Source organism: Anabrus simplex, chromosome 1 (genome assembly GCF_040414725.1).
Source record: "Anabrus simplex isolate iqAnaSimp1 chromosome 1, ASM4041472v1, whole genome shotgun sequence".
Taxonomy (NCBI): domain Eukaryota; kingdom Metazoa; phylum Arthropoda; class Insecta; order Orthoptera; family Tettigoniidae; genus Anabrus; species Anabrus simplex.
The window spans coordinates 1,272,260,840-1,272,285,435 of record NC_090265.1 but is presented as its reverse complement, the minus strand read 5'-3'; the positions used below and the strand labels follow the sequence as shown (position 1 = coordinate 1,272,285,435).

Sequence of the window (24,596 nt, the reverse complement as noted above, 5' to 3'; positions counted from 1 at the left end):
TCTGGCTAAAATTCCAATTGAGCTTTAGCTGTTGCTGTTGAAAACTACATTTCTGACAAATAAGCATGGCTGGTCCTGCTGAATAAATGAATGTACACTTACCTTGTAACTGAGTTGAACAAGCAGCCATGTTCCTCGCTAAATCAATCATCAATTTGCCTCTTGAATGCATTTTGGAATGGATAAAAGACTGCTCTGGCGTTTTACATTGCACTGGTAACATTCCCGTCTGTACTATGTCTTGGCTTCAGTGACAAGAAATGTCTCTCCTCACTGCTAAAATGAGTACCTGCTATAACCAAATACAGTAGAGACAATACGCGACACTTCCGGATTTAGCCTTGTTAAAATGGGAGACAAGTCACAAGTGGCGCTCCTAGTGCCTTGACCTGAAAATTCGAGCTAAATTCAAATATCAACGGAAATGTATATACGGAAATGGATAAATAAATTACGTCTAGAAAGAAAGTATTACTAAGATATTAACTTCAATGTTGCTAAAGCAATTCTGGATAAATGAATGAAGAATTATTTAACCTTTACTTTCATACAGTCCCCCGACACTTTCAGAACCACTTGGTACGAAAGACTGACTTTCATGTAGGCTCACAACACGAAAATTTGAAGTATGCATTAACTTCATTCGATATTTCTAGATAGAGGATGTTAAATGTCACTTGAGAAGTTGAATATGCGGATAGCATTGATTTAAGAAATTAAAGAATTTCACATTTCCTCTCTGTGCTAAGAGTGAATAACAATTTATTATTTCATCGCCTGGAGAACCATTCTAGAAGGTGATTCGGGAGACGACAAGTTACGGCACCAAGGTGATATATATCCAACATGCCATAAGGTTGAATAAATTCATTTAAAATATTTTTTTTCTTGTAGGTAGGATCTCTCCACCCTAGCTAAAATATCTAGCACTTGCCCTGAGAACATTATTTCATGCTGCTTAAATTATCAGTTGTGTGGGCTAAATTAAATTAGACATATATTTACGATGTGAAATGGACTGCTGTGAAAGGGCTTGAATCTTCATTTATGCATTACTCTTTTAGCTTTAGAATTCCTGCCTGAACGTTCACGGCTAGATTTTTCTTTTTTTCTCATTTAAAAGCATTGTATCATAATAACACACATGTCAACAAAAATATCGGCACATTCCCTATACACATAATTCAGTGAGTTTACATTTAAGAGCTGGACAATTTTCCTTTTAACTTGAAGCCTACTAACAGAAAGTAAATCTATAAATTTAGCCTCAAAAACATTCAAACTTTCCCTATAAACAATACTTGCCATAATGCCATTGCATTAGGGTTAAGCAAATTTGCATCATCATATTGTTTCAACAAAATATGTACATTTCTTAGATCACCCATATTTTCTTCAGTGCTAGACAACGCATTACGGCATTCCAAAGGGGGTAACTTGGAACACAACCAGCCACACTCATATGCGTATGTATTTTCCTGAATTAAATCAAACCCACAAATCACACCTACAACAATACATCGGTATTGAAGGTTAACTGCTGCACTATACAATAAAATATGCGTATTATATTTTAAGCCAGTTAAAATATGAGTCGAGCAGGTCACAAGATTATGAAGTACTATAAAAATCTCTTTGTCACTGGAAGAATATATATGCAAACAAAATATTACTTACATTTTCTTGTCACGAGGGAAACTGAAGAAAGGCCGCGCATTCTTCTCTACTTCATAATTACTGCAGCCAAACACAGCACATACCTTTCCCCTCATGTTGAAAGGAGATATCAAGGAATGACACACGCTACTATTTAATTATGTCAACTCACTGAAAACGCATAAAAACACTAAAAACTTCACACACAAACACACGTGCTCTTATGACAGAATCAGTAGTTCTCAGGTCAATCTGCTAGAGAGAGAGCTCTAATAGCTGTCCCTGGATATCTCGCTGAGTGTCGCGTATTGTCTCTACTGTATTTGCTATCACCAACTGATGATCTCTCAGGTCACAGAATGGAAACTTGGAACGTCTTGACGCGTCATTGCTGACAGATGCGCGAAGTCAGTGCAGTAATTAATATGCATTTTTGAGTGAATGAGCCGAATACTTCCTGTAAGATGATCGTAACCTAACGTTTACAGAACTCGTTACAGATAACACTCCCTTTAAGAACATTGTATCATGAGTTACGTTGTTCTTATTTGGAACAAATTAAATAATAAGAGTTACGATGTTCTTAAATACTGAGTAAGCAAAAGAATATATTGCGAATCAGGGTGGAATAACTTTTCAGTTGATACTGGAGCTCATTTTTAGTACAGGACTAGCTGATGTACCCGTACTGCGCTACGGGATTCTCAGAAAGACTGACTTCGTGGTTTTCCTAACTGAAGTCAGCATAGGTCATTACAACATTGCTTTGAATCGCTACATTCCTTCTGACATATAAAATACCCGATTAAATGATAAACTGCACATTTTCTCACTTTTAACGAACAGTACTACGATCTAACAGTCCGAAGTTCCAGAGCTGGAATGACTAGGCCGCAGACAGCCGTGAACACTCATCTGCCGTTATTCTGTTAAATATGCACACTGCTCATTCCAACATAGTAGGGATTGAATATCTCGAATGCTATGATGACCCAGCGTCTTGCGTACCAGTATTATAAGAAAATTTGTGAAGCAGAGGAATATCATGCTAAAGAAGAAAATCATCTAACTCTCCAGCTACTTCCCGCCAATATTCAGGCAGGCTGTTACACGCGGTACGACCGGGCGAGTTGCCCATGTGGTTAGGAGGCGCGCAGCTGTGAGCTTGCATCCTGGAGATAGAGGATTCGAACCCTATTGTCGGCAGCCCTGAAGATTGTATTCCGTAGTTTCACATCTTCACACCGTCCGTCCTGTTGGCTGAATGGTCAGCGTACTGGCCTACGTTTCAGAGGGTCCCGGGTTCGATTCCCGGCCGGGTCAGGGATTTTAACCTTAATTGGTTAATTCAAGTGGCCCGGGGACTGGGTGTTTGTGCTGTCCTCAACATCCCTGCAACTCACACACCACACATAACACTATCCTCCACCACAATAATACGCAGTTACCTACAAATGGCAGATGCCGCCCACCCTCATCGGAGGGTCTGCCTTACAAGGGCTGCACTCGGCTAGAAATAGCCACACGAAATTATTATGCATCTTCACACCAGGGAAATGCTGGGGCTGTACCTTAATTAAGGTCGAGGCCGCTTCCTTCACACTCCTAGCCCTTTCCTTTCCCATCGTCGCCATAAAACCTGTTTCAGTGCGACGTGAAGCAGATTAAAAAAGTCGGTACGCAGCAGTAATCCTACCGATCGGAGATGAGTGGCAACAGAAGACACAGAGCACATCACCACAAACAATGGCCAATGTCATGTTATTGTTGATCAATTTTATGCGCTTGCCATATTGTTGTCGTTCACATTTATTTTTCTTTCGTCTCAGCGATATTAGGGCGCCTTATGAAGTTATTTATAGCGCAGACTGTAGTCCTTATTCTCCGAGTTTACATACCGATTTTCATTAAATTCTGATTACCTATTTTCTTGTGACTCGGCGCTGGCATGGACTTTGTAACAAGAATCCAAATTCATGAATATCTCTGTGAACATAGCCGGCACGGTAACAATGTATAAGACATAAATGATCGTAAATTTAACACTATACAACTTTAGTTATGCAGTTTTTATCGATATGACCACTAATAACATAAATATTTGATAATAAAATTACAGGCCTTCTTCTAAACTAGCATTTCACTCACCGCGAATAACATTATTTATGTCCCGAGATAATGGCGACTTATTCCTCGACTTTGTATACCGATTTTCATTAAGATAGGACCACTATTAACATAAATATTTGAGAATTAAATTTTAGGCCTTCCCTTAAACTACCATTTCACTCAGCGTGATTACAATTATTTATGACCTAGATTGTAGCGACTTATTTCCCAGATTTGCTTACCAATTTCCATTAAATTCGTTTCGGTCGTTTTCTCGTGATGCGTGTACATACATACATACATACATACATACATACAGACAGACAGACAGACAGACAGACAGACAGACAGACAGACAGACAGACAGACAGACAGACAGACAGACAGACAGACAGACAGACATTACGGAAAATTAAAAAGTGCATTTCCTTCTTACTGTGGACACGACTGATACATAAATACCATTGTTTTTAAATTCTGAGCAATGCACAGACAAAACTCATATTATATATCTATATATATAAAATAAGAGTTGTGTCTGTACATTGCTCAAAATTTAAAAAAGGATGGTATTTCTGTATCAGTCATGTTCATAGTAACAAGGAAATGCATTTTTTAATTTTCCGTAATTTCTGTCTGTCTGTCTGTCTGTCTGCCTGTCTGCCTGTTTGTATGTACACGCATCACGAGAAAACGGCTGAAGAGAATTTAATGAAAACCGGTATGTAAAGTCCGGGAATAAGTCGCTACGATATAAACCATAAATAATCTTTCTCACACTGAGAGAAATGGTAGTTTAGGGGATGGCTTAAAATTTAATTCTCAAATATTTATGTTATTAGTGATCCTATCTTAACAAAAACCAGTATGTTAAGTTCTAAAATAAGTTGCTACAATATAAACTGTAAATAATCTTATTCACCCTTAAAGAAATTGTAGTTTAGGGGAAGGCCTAAAATTTTATTCGCAAATATTTATGTTAGTAGGGGTCCTATCTTAATTAAAATAGGTATGAAAAGTCGGAAAATAAGTCGCTACAATCTACGCCATAAATAATCTTATTCACGCTGAGAGAAATGGTAGTTTAGGGGAATGCCTAAAATTTAATTCTCAAATATTTGTTATTAGTTGTCCCGTCGTAAATAAAATCGGTATGCAAAGTCAGAGAATAAGTCGCTACAATCTAGGCCATAAATAACTTTATTCACGTGGAGCGAAATGGTAATTTAGGGGAAGGCCCAAAATTTAATGCTCGAATATTTGTGTTATTAGTGGTCTTATTGACAATTACTATATAAATAAAGCTACATAGTATTAAATTTCTGATCATTTATGTCTTATACATTTTGTCCATACTGGCTATGATAACGGAGATATTCATGAATATGGATTTTTGTTGCTATGATCATATCAGCGCCGTCACAAGAAAATGAGTAAACAGAATTTAATGAAAATCGGTATATAAAGTCGGAGAATAAGGACCTACGTCTACGCTATAATTAATTTTATAAGACGGCCTTATATTACAGAGTCGAAAGGAAGCGGAATGTGAAGGCCTACAATACAGAAAGCTAATAACATTGGTCAACAATAACATTACATTGACCATTGTTTTTTGTGATTTGCATTGTCTCTCTGTTGCCATTCATCTCCGATAGATGGGATTACTGCTGAATACCTATTTAAAAAAAAATTTGCTCTACGTCGCGCCGACACAGATAGGACTATTGGCGACGATGGGATACGAAAGGGCTAGGAGTGGGAAGGAAGCAGCCCCTACGTTACAGCCCCAGCATTTTACTGGTGTGAAAAATGGAAACCACGGAAAACCATCTTCAGGACTGTCGATAGTGGATTTCGAACCCACTACCTCCCGGATCCATCTCACAGCTATGCACCCCTAACCGCACAGCCAACTCAATGGTCGTACTTAGTATTACAGCATGCCTGAAAATTGGCGGGAAGTAGCTGGGGAGTTAGATACATTTCTGATACTCCTGATAGTTAACAAAATGGTTCATCATAAAATTCGAGCTATTCAGTTCCTACTCTGAGGCACTGATTGGAATGAGCAGTGTGTATATTTAACGGAATAATGGCACAGAAGTGTTCACGGCTGTCCGAGGTCTGGTCATTGCAGCACTGGAACTTTGGACTGTTATATCGGCACCGTAGTATTGTTTGTTGAAAGTGAGAAAATGTGCGGTATATTAATCTGATCAAGTATTTTATAGGCCTATAACATTGCTTTTAATCACTATATTCCTTCTGACGACTTCAGGTAGGAAAACCACATAGACAGTCTTTCTGAGAATCCCGTAGCGAAGCACGGGTACATCAGCTAGTATATATATACATGATAAGCGAATAATCTAAAAATCGCAAAAATGTCATTTACGATGTTCTTTGTTGGAGGGGTAGAATTATTTTACACTGAATTTTGGAAAGAATATATCACACGAAATGAGTATGAATATACACTGAGTGGCCAAGTCACGGGAAGGGGTTTCCATTAGAAAATGTGCCGTGTGTGACCCTTGAGCATTGTGGCTAGCCTGAGCGTAGCTGAGCAGTCTGTCACAGACACCAGTGTCGGGAAGACGGCAACACGTATCAATTTAACCGACTTTGAACGTGGGATGATCATCGGTGCACGGGGCATGGGTCATAGCATTGCGAAGATTACACTCGAATTCGGGTTTACGAGATTAACCGTGTCGAAGATGTATCTTCACCGTACGGGACGACCAAAGGCGTTTAACGAACGGACATTACATTACCTCCGCAGAACCATATAGGCGCTCGACGGACTACTGTGATTCAGATGACTGCCCAGTTGAATGTTGGGAGTCAGGAACCCATTTCTCCCAGGACTGTAAGGAGGAAACTGTACCGCATAGGCTATACAAGCCGACGAGCAACTCGTGTCCCTTTGCTGACCACCTCGATACAGAGCTCAACGACATGCATGGGCTCGCGAACATCGACAATGGATCATGGAATAATGGAGGCGTGTGGTATGGTCTGATGAATCCCGGTTTTAGTTGTATCGAGCTGAAGGGCGCGTGAGAGTGTGGCGTATGCCCCATGAACCTATGGGTCATGCGTGTCAACAAGGTTGTGTTCAGGTGGGAAGTGACTTAGTTCTGGTCTGGGAGGCGTTCTCATGTTCGCAATTAGGCCCTATTGTCCGGCTGCAGGGAGCCCTGACAGTTGCACGTTATGTGGACATTCTTTCAGACCATCTGCATCCCTTTCTGGCCCTAGAGTACCCTGCTGGAGATGCCATATTTCAACAGGACAATGCGCCTTGTGATCGCTCTGTGATGGCACGCAGGTGGTTGGAGGAGCACTCCAGTGAAATTACGACCATGGATTGGCCCTCCAGATCCCCAGGTAATAATCCGATCGAGCATTTATGGGACGCTGTCGATGATGGTGTGCGCTCCACGAACCTCGCACCAAATACACAAGGCCACCTGTCGGTAGCAGTGCAAGATGCGTGGGTCCAGATCCCTCTAGAACGATTCGAGCACTTGGTAGAGTATATGTCTCGCCGTATTGTTGCCATTTTTTGGGCTCGCGGAGGAGAAACTCGTTATTCACAACACATTCAGTGTCTTTCCATGACTTTTGGCCACTCTGTGTATTTCTCTTGACATCAAGAACAAACTGGATACATGGAATTTATTGCATACCAGTATTTGCAGTACAGTATGCCACGTATCGTCATGAACGCCATTATTTATTTAGTCTTGTCAGATGAAATATGCTAAGGGATACATAATTGAATGTTTCGTCTAAATTCTCTAAAAGTTTTATAATTAGTACCTGAGGAATTCCATGGTCAACTTTCGCTGGAGATTTCAAATAGTGGGTAGGCTTCAGAGTGACCTTCCATTCAAGCTTTCATTACGTTACTGCTACGTATTAATTGAATAGTCATGCTCCGTCTGTGAGGTCTATCAAATTAACCGAGAGCAATTAATTAATGTTGCCACTGATGCATTCACGGCCCGTACCTATATACAAGGTATAGGCTTTTATGCTTATGCCGTGTCAAGAAAATAAATTGAAATTCTTTACATTTCACAGAGGACTTCGCTCTGAGTCATCGGAAGAAAATCTCGACTGTCCACGAGAAGGGCTTCTCAAACAATGAGGTTTGAATTTAGACGTTATAATAGAAGTAGAAATGGTACGTTCATTCGTCATCAGATGGCTCCCCGGACGCGGTACACCGCTAGCGTTCGAAGTGGAAGCTGACGGAACCATCAGAATTAGTCTGAGAAGGTCACACAACATAACAGGTGTACGCACATATGAAGATATGACATTGACACAAGCCTGGAATGAAACATCTGGCGATGAGGAACGTACGAATTTGGCAAACACCGCAACGAAATAACAATAGTGAAGGAATAGGGAAGGGAACTACCTACGTAAATCCTTAATGGCTGGCAACGTATTACGGTACTTAATTGATATCTAGAGTCCCTGTTGAATTATTACGATTTCTACGTATTTCCACAGCTTCCCGTATAACAGATGATCTCTCGCACGAACCCGGATGCTAGTAAAACTGTCGTCAATATTTCCAAGAAATCCTTGGACGAGAATCAAACAGAAGTTCTAGCTAGGGGTCTTAATTTTGCTGTCGCTCTCTCTAAAATTCCCACCGAGGAGTTAATTACTTCCGTTAAGGCGGTCATCCACAAACTACCTACGGATGAGGCTGAGGAGTTAAGACAGAAATGTGTGAGACTCACAAGGTCCGCTGTTTTACCAGCGTCCGATTTAACAAGAGGCGAGAGCTCTGAAGGAACTTAGTGATGATTCTGAACTGACCATTCTCTCAGCTGATAAGGGGGAATGTGACAGTGGTTATGGCCACTGACGTGTATAAGAATATGATCTCGGCTATATTGTCAGAGCCTGTTTACGGACTGAGATCACGTGACCCTACCATTCGTGTGTCAAACGACACCGTGAAGCTCTTAAGGCAATCTTCAGTTCCAAAAGAGGAGGCTAAACATCTGTCCCCGGGGTACGCTGTGCCACCTAGATTATATGGACTTCCTAAGATCCATAAAAAAGTTGTTTCCCTCAGACCTATTGTTAGTGCTCTGGCTAAATACCTAAGCAAATTGCTTCAGCCACACATAAGAAATACTGAATTATACGTCAGGGACTCTCGGTATTTCATCAAAAAGCTGTCAAGCATAACCCTTCAACCTAATGCACTTTTGGCGAATTTCAATATGTAGTCCTTGTTCACTAAAGTGCCAATTGAATCGGTCATGTCCCTCATTGAACACCTGCTCTCTGAGGATATTACTAAGCTATTTTACCACTGCATGACTTCCAGCTATTTCTTGTGAGGTGGGAATATTTACGAACAGACAAACGGAGTGGCTATGGGAGGTCCACTTTCGCCCGTAGTGGCTAATTTATTCATGGAGCATTTTGAGGAGGAGGCTATTGCTTCAGCGCCCGTCAAACTTATGATATGGTGGAGGTATGTTGATGATATATTTGTGGTCTGGACGGAAAGTCCTGAGAAATTTCATCTATTTCTAAACCATCGAAATCAGCAACATCCTTCAATTAAATTCACTACAAATTATGGAGATGGAGTCGGACGGATGCCTTCCTTCCTTGGATGTTTCAGTAAGAAAAAACCGGACGGCTCCGTAGGACATACCGTCTATCGTAAGGCTACCCACACAAATCGCTATCTTCATGCAGATTCTCACCACCATCCAGCACAAAGAGAAGGCATTATCACGAAACTCACCAAGAGGACGAGCCGAATTTGTGAGCCATCAAATATCGAGGTGGAGATGTACACACTTAAAGTTACGTTCGAGGGTAATGGTTACAGCGATTTGCAGATTCATAGAGCCGTGCATCCCAGAGAAATGACCAAGCAAAACTCACACAAGGAAGAAGTGAAGGGAACTGTCTACCTGCCTTACATTCACAACACCACAGATGGAATTGCCAAGGTCCTCCGCAAACACAATATAAAAGCCGCGTGTGGCACCGTCACTAAAATTGCTCACAGTCTGGGAAAATCCAAGGACAAATTATCCCCACTTTAACATCCTGGGGTATACGAAATTCCCTGTGCTTGCGATAAGGTATACATTGGACAAACATGCCGATCCATTGGTACTCGCGTCAAGGAACATGAACGAAATATTCGTCTCAACCAGCCAAGACAAATCAACAATGGCTGAGCACGCTCCATCGTCGGGTCATGATGTCATGTTCCGACGTGCTGGAGCTCTTAACCACACTAGGTCCAGGATGATATGGGAAGCTGTGGAAATACGTAGAAATCCTAACAATTTCAACGGGGACGCTGGCTATCAATTAATTAATACGTGGTTGCCAGCCATGAAGGATTTAGGTAGGTAGTTCACTTCCCTATCCCTTCACTGTTGTTATTTCGTTTCGGTGTTTCCCAAATTCGTACGTTCCTAATCGTCAGATGTTTCATTCCAGGCTTCTGTCAATGTCACACCTTCATACGTGCATACATCTGTTATGTTATGTGACCACCTTAGACTGATTCTGATGGTTTCCGTCAGCTTCCGCTTCAAACGGTAGCGCTGTATCGCGTCCGGGGAGTCATCTGATGACGAATAAACGTACCATTTCTACTTCTATTATAACGTCTAAATTCAAAATTCATTGTTTAAGAAGCCTTTCTCGTGGACAGTCGAGATTTTCTTCTGATGACGCAGAGCAAATTCCTCCGCGAAACGTTCTTTACTTGGCATAATCCCAGAAGCCTATATCATGTCTATTAGTTAATTATTTTGAATGAGTTACAATTCTATTCCTGCAGTGCTTTTTCCCAGAAAAATTACTATAGCTTATTATGCACATTTTCACTAGGTATTGTATGGAATTATTCTTCCGTAAATGTTTGGAATAATATTTCCAGGACTGGTCTGGGAGACTGCTTGCTAAATGAGCCAGTGGAATCAAGTTTTAGGATACCGGATATGCCACCTGGAGCCCTGTACGACGGAACATTTCAATGTCAAGAAAGATTCGGAAAGCAGGCAGATATATGTCCTCTTTCAGGTGTAAGTATGGTAGGACGTAATCTGTTCATCTGAAGAATCATTCTCAAAATGTATGTAAATGTTAATTTCAAGATCCGAATACTATCCCGTACAACAGAAATATTTTGGTTATTGGTTCACATGCCTTCCTATACTACCACTATGTACTACCTAGAACTAAGGCTCTATGATATGGGTATGCTTACCCGCCATTTAGATTCTTATGTGCGCGAGGATCATGTGGTCAAACGTTTCTGCTACACGTGCTCACTTTCCCACGCTAAATGCTTTGATGTTATGGAATTTATTTTTAACCCAAAATTCTAAACAGGCACCATAGGTAATGTAGAATGCAAAATGGTTCGAATTTTTTAATGAATATGATTGTGAATGAGGAATATAGCTCTTTTCCTATGTGCTGCGAAATGAAAACAATTATGAACATTTCTTCAACGGTCATATATTGAAGTGAATTTTATAACGTAAATAAACGGAAATAAGGTAAAGTGTATGGGACTGCATCAGCACAGAAAAGGAAAATGTGAATGATGAACTGCATGTGACTTTTTTGAAAATATTGTAGAAAAAGACGATTGTAAATTAGGAATACATTTCCTTACAATATTTGTTCAAAACGTAGGCCTGCTACTTGAGCTAATTAACCAATATCGCAAATTTTGAAGTCTAAAAAGGACAGTTTTATGAGATTTCAGACTACTTCTTAAACTACGGGATGGACAGGAAATCCATTTTCTGCACTGCCAGTAACCTTGTTGAAGTCAAAGACTTTTGATATTGTCATTTATTCTGATCTGTTCATTGGTCAGTCGTAAGAGGTGACTAACTCGGGAATCTTTCATGTCACAGACTACATAACTATAGAAACGTACCGTAATCTTTGTTTCGGATACGGGCTGCCTGGCTGAGGCGGTAAACGTGTGCTCGGTTCGCCTGGAAGGACGCTGGTTCAATTCCCCGTCAGGAAGTCAAAACATTTAAGAAATGAGATTTCCACTTCCGGAGGTGCATATGGTCCTGAGGTTTACTCAGTCTACATCAAAAATGTGTACCAGGTTAATCCCTGGGTGCAAAGGTGATCGGGCAAAGAGCTGACCGCTCTAACCCATCAAGTGCCGAGGTTACGGATATTGGATGCCTTTACTTTCCACCCCTAAAGGGCCTTCCAATTGCCTGTACGGAGATGACATTTTGCTTTGTTTTCGATAAGCTAAAATGCATTGAAAATGTCATAAGCTGATCCCTTAAAATAATAGGAAGAAAGACTAAATATTTACATTTAAAAAATCCAGTAATATTGCTGTGTTCATGTTCGTATAACATATTTTAGCCTTTTAGAAATTGTTTGTTCAAAATAAAGTATATTTTTCTTGTTATTTTGCCTACATTGAAAACAGTGTGGAATCATCTTTGTACAAGTACTATGAGGTACCTTACGGTATTAAAACACATAAAATGGAAGGCTCTTATTATCACTGGTCACTTTACCTTCAGTTTCTTTGTGAAACCTGTGACCGATTGTCGCTTCAAAACTCACTTCTTTCAGCGGCAGCGCGGCTCATAATTTGCGACCGATTCCTCTACTTCTTAATAATAATAATAATAATAATAATAATAATAATAATAATAATAATAATAATAATAATTGTACCGGGCGGTACACCTCCACGCCGCTAATTTAAAAGTTGCGCCAGTTGAAACTCCTCTGCTGGAGGAAGTCTGAACTTTATTGACGGTATTAATTTTCAAGTTTCTCAGAAGATGTCACTACCTGGAAATTTTAGAGTTTTTGAACTGTGTCATTTTCGACGTATTTTGTTTTGCTTGTAGTAAGAAGTGTGAACTTTCTCTTCTAGAGGACACTACTGAAGATCAACAATAGTGCACCCTAGTGCGGAGTGAAAGAACTGTTTTTTTTTTTTTTTTTTTGGAGAAATTTTTATTTCAAAAGTTTGTTTCTTGTTAAATTTCTTTCTGTTACTGTTTAAGTTGCCTGTATACCCCTCTCCTTCCCCTTGTTTTGTACTTAACCAATCCCGAATTTCTTTTATTAATTTCTGACCAATCCGAGGTATCTTCCCCCAACTTGAATATGTTGCTGTATCCTACCCAATAAAGAGTTTGTGGGAGGGTGTTTTCATTCCCCTAACGCCTCGAACCTTCCGCGAGAGGATATAAACTGCTGATTTTAGGGTCTCCGGGCCACTTCTGTTCCATCTTTCAGTGTGTAAAGTACATAGCAGGGGGCGGGAAGCGCCTCTTTCTTCGGCGACAGTCAACAACCAGGTAATGGCCGATTAATTACTTCTTTTCTTGCTTGCTCAGCAGTTTAACTCTCGGGGCGGGTCCGAAGTTTTTCCGTTATGTAACCTTCCTTAAAAATGTAAAGAAACTGGTATCTATTCTATCTTTTAAACTACATATTGGGATAGAGAGTGCTTAACCCTCTCGAGCTCCCACTCATATTGTTTTGAGGTGAACTTATTTTCTCAACCGATTCTTCCTTAACATTATGTAAATTTGTTTCTTTTCTAAAGTCACCTCCGTAGTATGGGATTAGCCCTTGCATCAGTGGCCTAGAGCCAAATTAGGTTTTAAAAACAAAGTGTATTAGGAGTGCAGATCGCCTCCTCTCAAATTGTTATTTTGGAGGTCATGTAATTACCCCTTTTCATTTAATAGACCTCAGTAGGTTGGGTATTTTACCCCTGTGTCTATATCCAGTGAGGACAACTTGAAGGTGGAGTTTGGTGTGGCCTTTGAGAGGCTTAGAGTTGAGAGCGAGTGGCTCTTTTTTTTTTTTTTTTTTTTGAAAATTGAGTGTTGTATGCCTCGTGGAGGCTTTTCAGTGTAATCTGGAGCAAATGTTCCTGAACATGAATGGGGTTTTCTGCCCCTCTGGTAAAACTTATTTTGAAGTAAGGTTGGGCTGATTGCCCACGAATTGTGAAGCAAGGGCGCTGAGCCCAAATCTAGTAAATATTGTACATACATTTTGTTGACTTGCTACTCTGTACCTGCAATGCTTGTTATTTCGTCATTTTAAAAGAAAATATAACCTTGTTAAATTTTACATTAACTTTGATTCCGTAGGTTGAGACCCGTTCACGCCCGCACCTTCTTTCACCTCTACCTACCGCTAAAACTCGGTAACAATAATAATAATAATAATAATAATAATAATAATAATAATAATAATAATAATAATAATAATAATAATAATAATAATAATCTATCAGTTCTCATATGTTAGAAGGCTAATCGTCAAAGTCCTTGCTTTTTACATCCGCCGTCTCAAGGAAATCTTATACAATAATGTACGTGATGAGCTATACCATTTATGTAACAATAATCACCACCACCTTAAAGATGCAGTTTTGATTATCGGTAATACATTAAAGTACCTATATTAGTTTTACAGTTGTCCGCTACCGTGGAGAACAGCAAAAAGAGGGATCTGTGAAGCTGGGTTGAGAAATGTCTTACCAGCGGAGAGCAGGAAAGAACCAAAATGGCCAGCGAGAATACCTAGTCTTTAGAGAGCCCTGATCCTACCTAGAACCTGTGCACGTAACTCTCCTGCTGATTTGCTCTCTGCTACACAGTGCCATAGCCTTAGGATTAAGTGTAGCTAGCAAACAGAATTCCCAATACTGTGAGAGCAATAAAGCGGACACATGTGAGAAGATGGTTTTCTTTCTGGTTTTCATAGCCTTTTGGGGCCTTTTGTAGTTCGAGGAGACGTCGCGCAAGATCCTTACAGTCTTATCTTGAAAGGATCATTTGTGTAAAGCCGTTTACACAGTTGCCCACATCCGACTGAGTTTGTGGATTTGTCTGACTGGTTTACTGATAGGAGGGGTCATGTGAAATAATCCCCAAATTCACAAATAACTGGTTACTTAGGCACTTTACTTTTAATTGTAACGAACATTCCTCTATCTCGGAGTTGAACATCCAATGAAATCCACAGCCTGTTTATAGTCATTCGACGGGGTCAGGAATGGAATGAATGAAGCCCCCATCCAGCGACGAGGATAGGAAATGTGCCAGCTGCCGAAGCCTGTCGCACTCCTCTATCTGTATCGCAGTTAATATTTTATAATATTTTCTTCCTTATTAATTAATAAGTAAAGTAGTGTTGTACACCTCATGGGCCTTTACCAACCAAGTGACCACCGCTCAGCTCGAATGCATGCAGGTTACGATGTAACGCATGGTTAGCGTGACGGATCCTCACGACCGTTATTCTTGGCTTCTTGACCGTGTTTACTCTTAATCTAGTTTGAATAATTTCAATTTCTGTTAATTTTACCGTTGAATGTATCAGAATTCGTGTTATTTGTCTCCTTAAATAACGAGTATCGCTATCTATGGTAAGATTTCTAGCTCTCTATTGTTATCTCAAAAAAAAAAAAAAAAAGAAAGAAAACCTAGGAGTATATTGGAAATGTAGTGTGTGGTCAACTATTGATAGGATCCCGCATGCCATAGTAGGCTAGATCTTAATACCGCTCATCACGCCGTGTATCAATGGTATTTTCTGGGCCTCGCATAAGAAAAGTAAGCTGGAAATAATTAGTTTGTGGCTACAAGCTGTATTTAACCCCTTCCAGTCATTTTTCGAGACCCTCTGTGGGTGGGGTTGGTAGAATAACACACACGGTATCTCCTGCCTGTCGTAAAATGTGACTAAAAGGGCCCCAGGGGCTATCAACTTGGGAGCATGGGTTAGCGACCATGAGGCTCTGAGCTGAGTCCTGACATTGCTTCCACTTACTTGTGCTAGGCTTCTCACATTCATCTGTCCTATCCGACCTCCCTTAGTCAACTCTTTTTCTTTTCCGGCTCCGATGGTGTTAGGTATTCAGGCCTAGGGAGTCTTTAATTTTCATGCCCATCGTGACCCTTGCCTTTCTTTGAACGATACCTTCATTTTTCGAAGTGTCGGATTCCTTCCACCCCCCCCCCCGATTAATGTTAGACTACATAGAGGATTCTTGCCCATTTGTACTTCCTCTTAAAACAATAACCACCATCACTCCTTTGTCGAGTGGGTTTTGACGCTGGGGTCCATCAAATACCACTGGTTAATATCTTTTAAACAATAGCTCATGAAATTTTCCACTCAAGCCATTGTTGTCATAGTCAAAAGTTTTGTTCTATTGTACATCGATAGAGCCCCAAACCCTCTCAGAGATGTGAGATATATTTTTAAATAAAAAAGTTAGATAGGTCAGCGGCAAAAGCAAAGTCAGACTGTAGGATGAATAAGTTGATAAATGCCAAGATTTCCTTGGTAAAGTAGAAAAATCCAAGACTAAAAACCACGCAGTGAGTAATGACAGAAGAAGGAAAGGACTGAGATAGGAAAACACTATTTTATTCTAGAAATCCGAGGATTCAATCACTTAGTATTTTTGGACAAAGTTGGACCTTGCAGACACTCCAGCGCTGAGTATCGTACGATGTATGGGCATTCACTTCGTCGATATAACTATGTTTACATTTTATTTTTAATCATGTGTGCATAAAGAAATTAATTTTCTTGCAGACCATATCAGAGGAGTTGCAATGTATGCAATAGGAACAATGACTGCATAGGATTAAACTTAATACAGTAGTATGCAAACTGCTGTTCAGTTCATACTTCAAATTAAACTCAGAATTTCTGTTTGTGCCCACACGGATAACGTTCTTCAATAATTTACTCTAGGCCTTACAGTACACGAAATAAAGTGCTACCAATTGTAGTAATCCGGTACATAAAATCTGAAAAAGAGCCACTAAAACGGCTAGCATATATAGAAATACTCTTAACTCCAAATATATGACATTTTTGCAAGTAAAATAAACGAGCTACATAGGTAATATGAACAATAGAAAACTTATCTAGGAAATGTAGTTTTAACATCGTGGGGTACAGCACAAAGAAATAATCTATGGAGGAGTCGGCATGATATTCAGATCAATACGAATTTCTAAGAAATGTGTTGAAAAGCAAGTCATAATGAAATAGAAAAACGATATAAGTGCAATGTCGCATTTATCATGCAAAATCACATCGAATATGACCAAGCTATTGTAACAAGTATCAATATCAGATTGCAACCTAACTCAGGTTTCATTATCCTCCATTCCCACACATAGCTCTACCAACAAATTCCTAACCTATAGGACAACTATAAAAAATACCACCCTAATTAACCACAATCAACCTAAACACAACTTCGAAATTAAACGAAAAGTGAATAGCCAAAACATATGTAGGCCTATTAATGTATACAATAAAACGGAATCAATACGAAACGAAGTACACCGCCACCGTACAAACTGAGAATTATTGAACAAGATGCAAATATTAAGTCATAACAGAATAGAGGGGCACTGACGAATGAGGTAAACACAAAAAGAATGAGTACTTGCAATCAATAAATGGAATTATGTGGTGTTTCGATTCAGTCTGGCATCACTAACAGTATGGCAAGGTTCCCGTCTACTGTTGGTTTTCCACACTTAACTACAATTTCATTCACGGTGATGAACTTTGATTTGCTAAAAATCTCGAAGGATGAGTGTCAATTGTGTCCTGAAGGATGCTAGGTATGGCGGTCATCAAGACGAAGAGAGTGTGGAATTTCAAATTTCTAACCCCCTTTAGTATGCCGAACGAAATGTGTCACAAGGGATTCCACTTCGTGATTAAAACATTATTTAATGATTTCAGCGTTGTTAAAAGGCACTGGATTGACTTTAACGACGGTAGGCCAGTTCACTTGAATTATTGTTTTGTCAAGTTTTGTAGTCCCTTGGAAGGAAGGAAGGAAGGAAGGAAGGAAGAAAGGAAGGAAGGAAGGAAGGAAGGCTTTTTAATGTAGGACTGCTATTGGAGATTATCGATGATGGGTAATCTTTTTGAAGTTGTGGGATATAATATACGGTATTAACGGTATCTCCTGCCTGACGGAAGACATGACTAAACGGGGTTAACCACCCACTGGGATGGCCACATTTGGGCCCTGATTTGCACGTCCTCTATCCGACCCCTTTTGGTCGAATATTGTTCTCTTCCGTCCCCTACAAAGTTACGTTTTGCGACGCCTAGGAAATAAGGGCCTGATCGCTGAATGATTTCGTCAGTTACTTCTTACGAAGGTAGCCTCGGTCCAAATCCCCACACAATGCATGTGGGATTTTGAAGATTCCCTGGCGATGATCTCAGTATCAACAATCACGTTAAGCTTCGAGTTTGCTTACTTGGCGTGGACAGTACCATTTTCACACATTTCTTGGGTGTGGTCAGTACCTTAATTATTTGAAGGGTCGACCATCTTCCTCTTCATTATATAATTGGAAATGTTTAAGACCTGAAACTGAATTATGACAGGAAATATACTGTATTACCGAGGAATATAGCAGAAGTAAATGAAATAAGTTCGTTTCAGTTTTGGGATTTCGGTAGTTGCCACTCAGCTCTAATAATGCGTAAGTTTGTTCGGAACGGAGATTTTCTTGGTTTCTTCTTCTATTCTTCTTCTTCTTACTATTTAATCTCTACTTAACTTATCTCCCAATGTCGATTCTTGTCCTTTACCGCTCAGAACGTTGTTAGTAGACCGGTTTGGTTTCGTACGTTTTCCTGATTGCTTTTCTCATTGTTTCAGGACAGAATGTGCAAACAGCTACTGTGTAAAGTTGGTAAATTCTGTGTTGGTTCGGGAATTGCACCAGCAGATGGCACACGATGCGGAGAAAATCAGGTAAAATACATTTACGGCAGAGATTCTAAACTTTAGGTAGTTAAGTAGGCAGATACAACGATGGCCAACTACAATCTTAACCTTTACAAACACCTCTCATTGGAGCGCCACGTGCTATACGTACAAGTTTCTTGGTACGAGTCTCCCTAGGCCTCATTTGGCACGTTTCAGTCAACTTTGTATATGAAGTTAGGAATATCCAAACTGTCCAGATTCGTTTGATACCTACGTATCTGAGATACTAATCATGGAATAGCAGTGTACTTCCACAGTGAACCTTTGTATTTAGGTGAAAAAGACATAAGTCTGATTCAGTCGGATTCAATTGCAGGTGCCACCTATGAAAGTAACTCAGCTTCATTCTTGCCTGAGAATCTAGAGCAGAGTCATGAGAATATCAGAAAATGTTTTCCCTGTGCTGCAGGTATGATTTTGCCTGCTGTCATTTCTTGATGGATACAGTACTTTCCATCTCTTGGCACAGGCCAGAGTAAAGTGTAGCTTCCACCTAAGTCCTAGTCAACATCCATGGCTGTGACAATATGGAAGCTGCTGGGGTATGGGTAGTGCTGAGTAATGACATTCAGAGCATGACTTGTGCATCTGAGTGTTATGAAAGGTGCTGCTCATAGGGTCAGTAGTGCTGCAATAGTACTTTCTGACCCAGTGAGGAAAGCAATGGTAAACTACCTCACTCCTCATCTTGCCTAGTACGCCTCATTTTTGTGCTGCCATTGGTTTTTGGGGTTTCCTTATAACCACATAACCTCTGGTGGTGCTATTTGAGGATCCAACCAGCCTCTGGGCTGATGACCTATCAGACAGATAGGCACAAGTATGATTCATGGTGTGGGTTATTGTAGTGACGTCCCAGTTCGTGGACCATGAGGAACAGCTGAGTGACATAATATGTGGTCATCAGAGTCGGGATACCAGTTTCTATGGATTAGAAATGTGCATCTCGATTATATTCTGTGTCATGGCTCTACTTGTGCTTCCCTTCATGTGCTCAGGCGGCTAGGACAATAAAATCCACGGGTAGTTTCTACTCCGTTAAATGAGATATGCAAGTAGGCTAGCATCCGCTTCGCTTCACATAATTTAAGACTATTTTAAGGAAGTCTTAGACCTCTGGGAGTAACGGAGTCCAAATTCCATTTCATAGGCGACGGAGTCCTTGGAAAAACTTGCAACAAACGAAATGACATTCTATGGGAATCTATCACTATGAATGAGGTTTGTGGAAGCAAGAGAGTAGAACTGACCGAGTGAGGAAAGAGGGTGCGTCTGGATATGTAATGAGTTAATGATATTCCGGTAAGGAGAGATAACGAGAAAGTGATTATAAAAATTTTCTTAACAGGTGTTAAAAAAGGAAGGGCAGAGTGTGATATAGGGCAGCTCATCAGGAACATACTTTCTGTTAGACACGTAAATGGACAAGCTGTATGGGTGTAGTTAGCAGTTGGAGAAATTAAGATGAAAACTGCCTCAGCGTATTCACCATGGGAGGGTGCAGATGAGGATGAAGTTGACACGTTTTATAAATCACTGAGTGACATCGTAATCAGGGTCGATAGGAAGGATAGAACAGTACTAATGGGCGATTTCAATGCGAGACTCGGAAATAGAACCGGATGGTGCAGAAAATCAGTTGTGTGCTGTAACCCATCCCCACTCCAAAAAATAAAATTATTTAGAAATATACCGGTATGTGGTTTTCAAGAGGCTCTCCACTGAGTTTTCCACACTGAACAAACACGCAAACAACCCCTACACATATACACATTCCTCATAAAAAACTATAAAACTTATTTAATTAAACACACAATAAAACCTGCAATGGGAAAATATTCACGATCTTAAACACTTGGTGTGAGCGCGCAAAAAGAGAACTTCCCAATGTTACCAACATCATTGACATAAAACAAGCAACGTCGTAATGCAAAATTATATGTTATGTTTTTATAGTGTCATTTATAAACCAGACATTTTAATTAAAGAAAATCACATATCATGTCCTTATTTTGACAACATAAAAAGTACAAATTTTTATAGTTCATCGATATGCAAGTGTGGCTATGGAATAGGCAAGTTGATTAGTATTCTATCCTCTTTGATATTAAAAGACCTGGCGCGAACAGCTCTATAGTATTTTGCTTTCCCGTTTGCTTTGAGCGATCCCCTCTTAAATACTACCGCTGAGTCAAGAGGGTGCTAGCTGCCACGTTCTCATATCGGTCGTAATGCAAGTGTGACTAGTGCAAGTGCTACCTCTCTGTGGTCGAACGAAGAATCGCTGTGAAGTGATGTCTTGGCTGTTGTTTCCAGAGCCTATCGGAACACATTGCATTTGTATCGGAAAAGTTCGGCACGCATGCGCAAAAGGCAGAGTTCCTGGTTTCTGGCTAAAAGCTCGCTGAGCTGTGATCGCATAGCATCCGGCGTGGAGCGCACCAGTAGTTACCTGGTTGTGAAGGGAGTTGAATAATTTCCTATTCTTTGGCTGACGTCTTTTTCAATGCACTGTATTTGATTGTAGATAATATTTTTAAACTAGTTTATTTTCCTAATAGGAAATGTGCTGCAGCACTTCAGCACATACAGTACGGCCGCCCCTGGATATGAGAAGATGACTGGTAAATGTGGGCAAGATATGTAATCTAACAGGAATGGAAAAATAATACTAGTATGGGATTTGCAGTTGTGAATGCATTATTTAAGCATAAGACTGCTACACATGGAAGGGTAAGGGAACCATATCCGTAAAAGACCATATCTTAACCAATTTTGAATTTTGGAAGACAGTTAGGAATGCGCGCGTATTCCAGGAATATTTCGGTTATACCGACCACCATCTGTAATGAACTAAGCACCTCTAGGCCTCGGACGGAGAAAGTGAAATTTATCTGCAGACGAATAGGCAGGAAATCTTAAAGACGAGAAATTGAGTCAGAAATACATGGAAATGCATAGTGAAAAGTTCCACAGAATAGACGGTTAGCAGGTTCAGCATGTAGAAAGAGAGCGAGGAGCATACAAGGACACTATAGTAGAAACAACAAAGGAATGTCTAAGAACACCTGTGCGTAAAGATGGAAAAAGGAACGAACATCTTGGTGGACTGATGAACGTAGAAGGAAGGCGTTTCAGAAATGACCCCAAACGAGGACTAATGCAGAGAGGGAATTGTTTTTATGAAAGAGAGTGGAACAAAACTAATTGTTGGATCTTTTGAAGTTGGGGTAAACTATCTGGAATAGCCAGGAAAGGCTTAGTCAAGCGGCAGAGGAACCTTACTGGACAGTAATAAAGCACCTTCGAAGGGGAGGGAAAAGAAAATATTTTGGTCAAACCAGATGAATTCATAATAGATCACATGTTACTGGACAGGTGGAAGAAATGTTTTGAAAGTCTTTTTAACGTAGAAGCAGATTTTTCTCTTGACGCCGTGAACAACGGAGCTCACGGGGGTGTGGGGGAGGCCAATGATCTTAGTGATTTTACGTTTGAGAAACTAAAAAGTATGGTAAATAAACTCCGTTATCACAAAGTATTAGGAGTAGATGAATTTAGATCTGAAATAGTGGAATATAATTGAAAGTCATTGATGAAATGTCTTCACAGAGTAATACGATTACCATAGAATGTTAGTACGGAACTTTATGATTAGATGAAAGCATTTATTGCGTCCATCTATAAGCAAGGGAACAGGAAGAATTGCAACAACTATCCAGGTATTTAATTGATGAGTATACAGGGAGAGGTGTTCTCTGGTATTTTGCAAAGGATGGTCCGATCAACGGTTGCGAGTAAATTGGGTGATAACCAGTGTGTTTTTCGACAACACAGAATCTATCAGGATCAGATTTTCAGTATACCAGAAATTGGAAAATACTACGAGAAGAATAAACAGTTATATTTATATTTCGTAGATCTAGAGAAGGCATATGGCAGAGTGCCGAGGGAAATATGTTGGCCGTACTGAGGCACTACAGGATTAAGAGTAGATTATTAAAAACAATCACAGGTATTTATGTTGACAATTGAGCTACAGTGAGAATTGACGGCAGGGTGAGTTCTTGGTTCAAGATGCTTACAGGGAATAGACAAGGCTATAATCTTTCACCTTCATTGTTCATGACATCAAGACATACATGGATCATCTATCGAGAGCTATAAAGGGCAGTGATGTATTCAGATATGTGGATATATAGAAATCAGTTTGGTCTGCACCGACAACTTAGTCTTAATGGCAGACTGTGTTGAAAACATGTAATCTAACATACTAGAAATTGAAAATAGATGTAGTGAGTATGATCTGAATTTGTCAGTATGCGTAGGAGGGTGGATGAATGGTTTTGTGTTTCCGAGTGTGTGAGACTGTTGGCATACGTGGGTATGAATACGTTTGCCTACTTGGAGTATATGTGAGTATTTAGAATGTGTAAGTATAGTTACTAATGTAAAACAGATTCTGCGGTTGTTATTTAAATAATGTGCCTATGTAAATACGGTAATTGTATATAAGCACACTGTGTAGCCAATAACTGCAATTATTTAGTACTGCAATTTTAAGTGAGTATGAATATTCGTGTACGTGGGGCTATGCCCTTTATCCATTCAGCATCCCTGGATTGTATCAATAAATTGAGGAAATTAATAATAGCAATAATAATATGATTTCAGCAGGGAAAACGTCTAAGAGAAATGAATGTCTTCTAGGGACTACAAAAAACTGGAACAAATAGATCATTCGAAGTACGTTTGATGTATATTCTCCCAGGATGGTGCACGTTTTTCTGTATAAAACCTGGTCGTTCTCACGCGTATGAGCCAAGGCCGGCCTGCTAGCTGGCGTCTCCCACAACCCACGGTCCACCTGGGTACAGCCGGCCCTTAGTCTGTCTTCACTTCTTATATCTGTAAATCTGTATATATTGTACAATAAACTGAGCTCTTACCACATGTCAAATGCTAGAAATGTCGTTCTTCCGCAAATAAACATGAATTGTACCGGGTAAATACATTTCCATTTCCATTATTTAGTTTGCTCAGCGTTCTGTTTCTTACGGCAGTTTGTATGTTTTTCTTATGTTCCTCCAATGTTGGTGGATTTTTTTGGTATACTTTGTGCTGCACGGTACCCAACACATAAAAATCACAGACTCTTAGATCTGGGTAGCGGGATGGCGAAAAACCATTACTAATCACTCTCATCATCATCATCATCATCATCATCATCATAATCATCATCATCATCATCAACAACAACATCATCTTCATCATATAACCATTCGAGCGTGGCGGATAGGATGATGTTGAACGAACTGTTGCCAGAATAGTCTTATCCATATAGGCCTCTCTCTCCATCATCACTCTCTAGTCCACTACTCTACTCTCTGCGTGTATGCTTAGTTGGTCCAGCCACCATTTCCTTGGTCGTCCAACAAGTCTCCTTTCTCTGACTGTCTGTTCACTCTATCTTCGAATACTTCCGTATTTGCATCCATGGACTCTTCTCCTGTATGAGCAGTTGCGGAAGCTTGTTGAAACCATGAACACGATTGTTCTTCTCCCGTTAGTAGATTAAAGAATTGAGTGGGAATGATATTTCGATACCACTCTCCACCTTACTGTATCCTCGAAAAGAAAAAAATAAGACCGATTACGCGTATTGCGCTAATCGCACACCGAACTCCAATTTTAATATATATATATATATATATATATACATTTTCCTGAATAGGACCCATTTCTTAAGAAGGAAAGTTACACCCAACCATTCACTATTTTTTAAATTATTAGCGAAGAGGATTTTCCTATGGCTTGGAAGAAATATTCCACCACCAACGCGTGCGTTTCATGTTTAGCACTGAATCGGTAGTCTAAAACTTTTTCACAAAGTCGTGAATTGAAGTTCTGGAGAGAGGGAATTGCCCAGGGAACTTCCTGATAAACTCCGTATGAATGC

At 40.0% G+C, this 24,596-nt stretch overlaps 1 protein-coding gene across 1 annotated transcript in view; it reads left to right on the top strand.

The window, feature by feature from the left end:
• The window catches only part of LOC137497204 (A disintegrin and metalloproteinase with thrombospondin motifs 12-like), a 205,073-nt gene that overhangs the window by 79,265 nt on the left and 101,212 nt on the right, over window positions 1–24,596 (top strand). Inside the window, exons 10-11 of the mRNA XM_068225729.1 lie at window positions 10,721–10,865; window positions 18,527–18,622. Of these exons, the coding sequence (XP_068081830.1) occupies window positions 10,721–10,865; window positions 18,527–18,622 (241 nt within the window). The remainder of the gene's footprint in view (window positions 1–10,720; window positions 10,866–18,526; window positions 18,623–24,596) is intronic.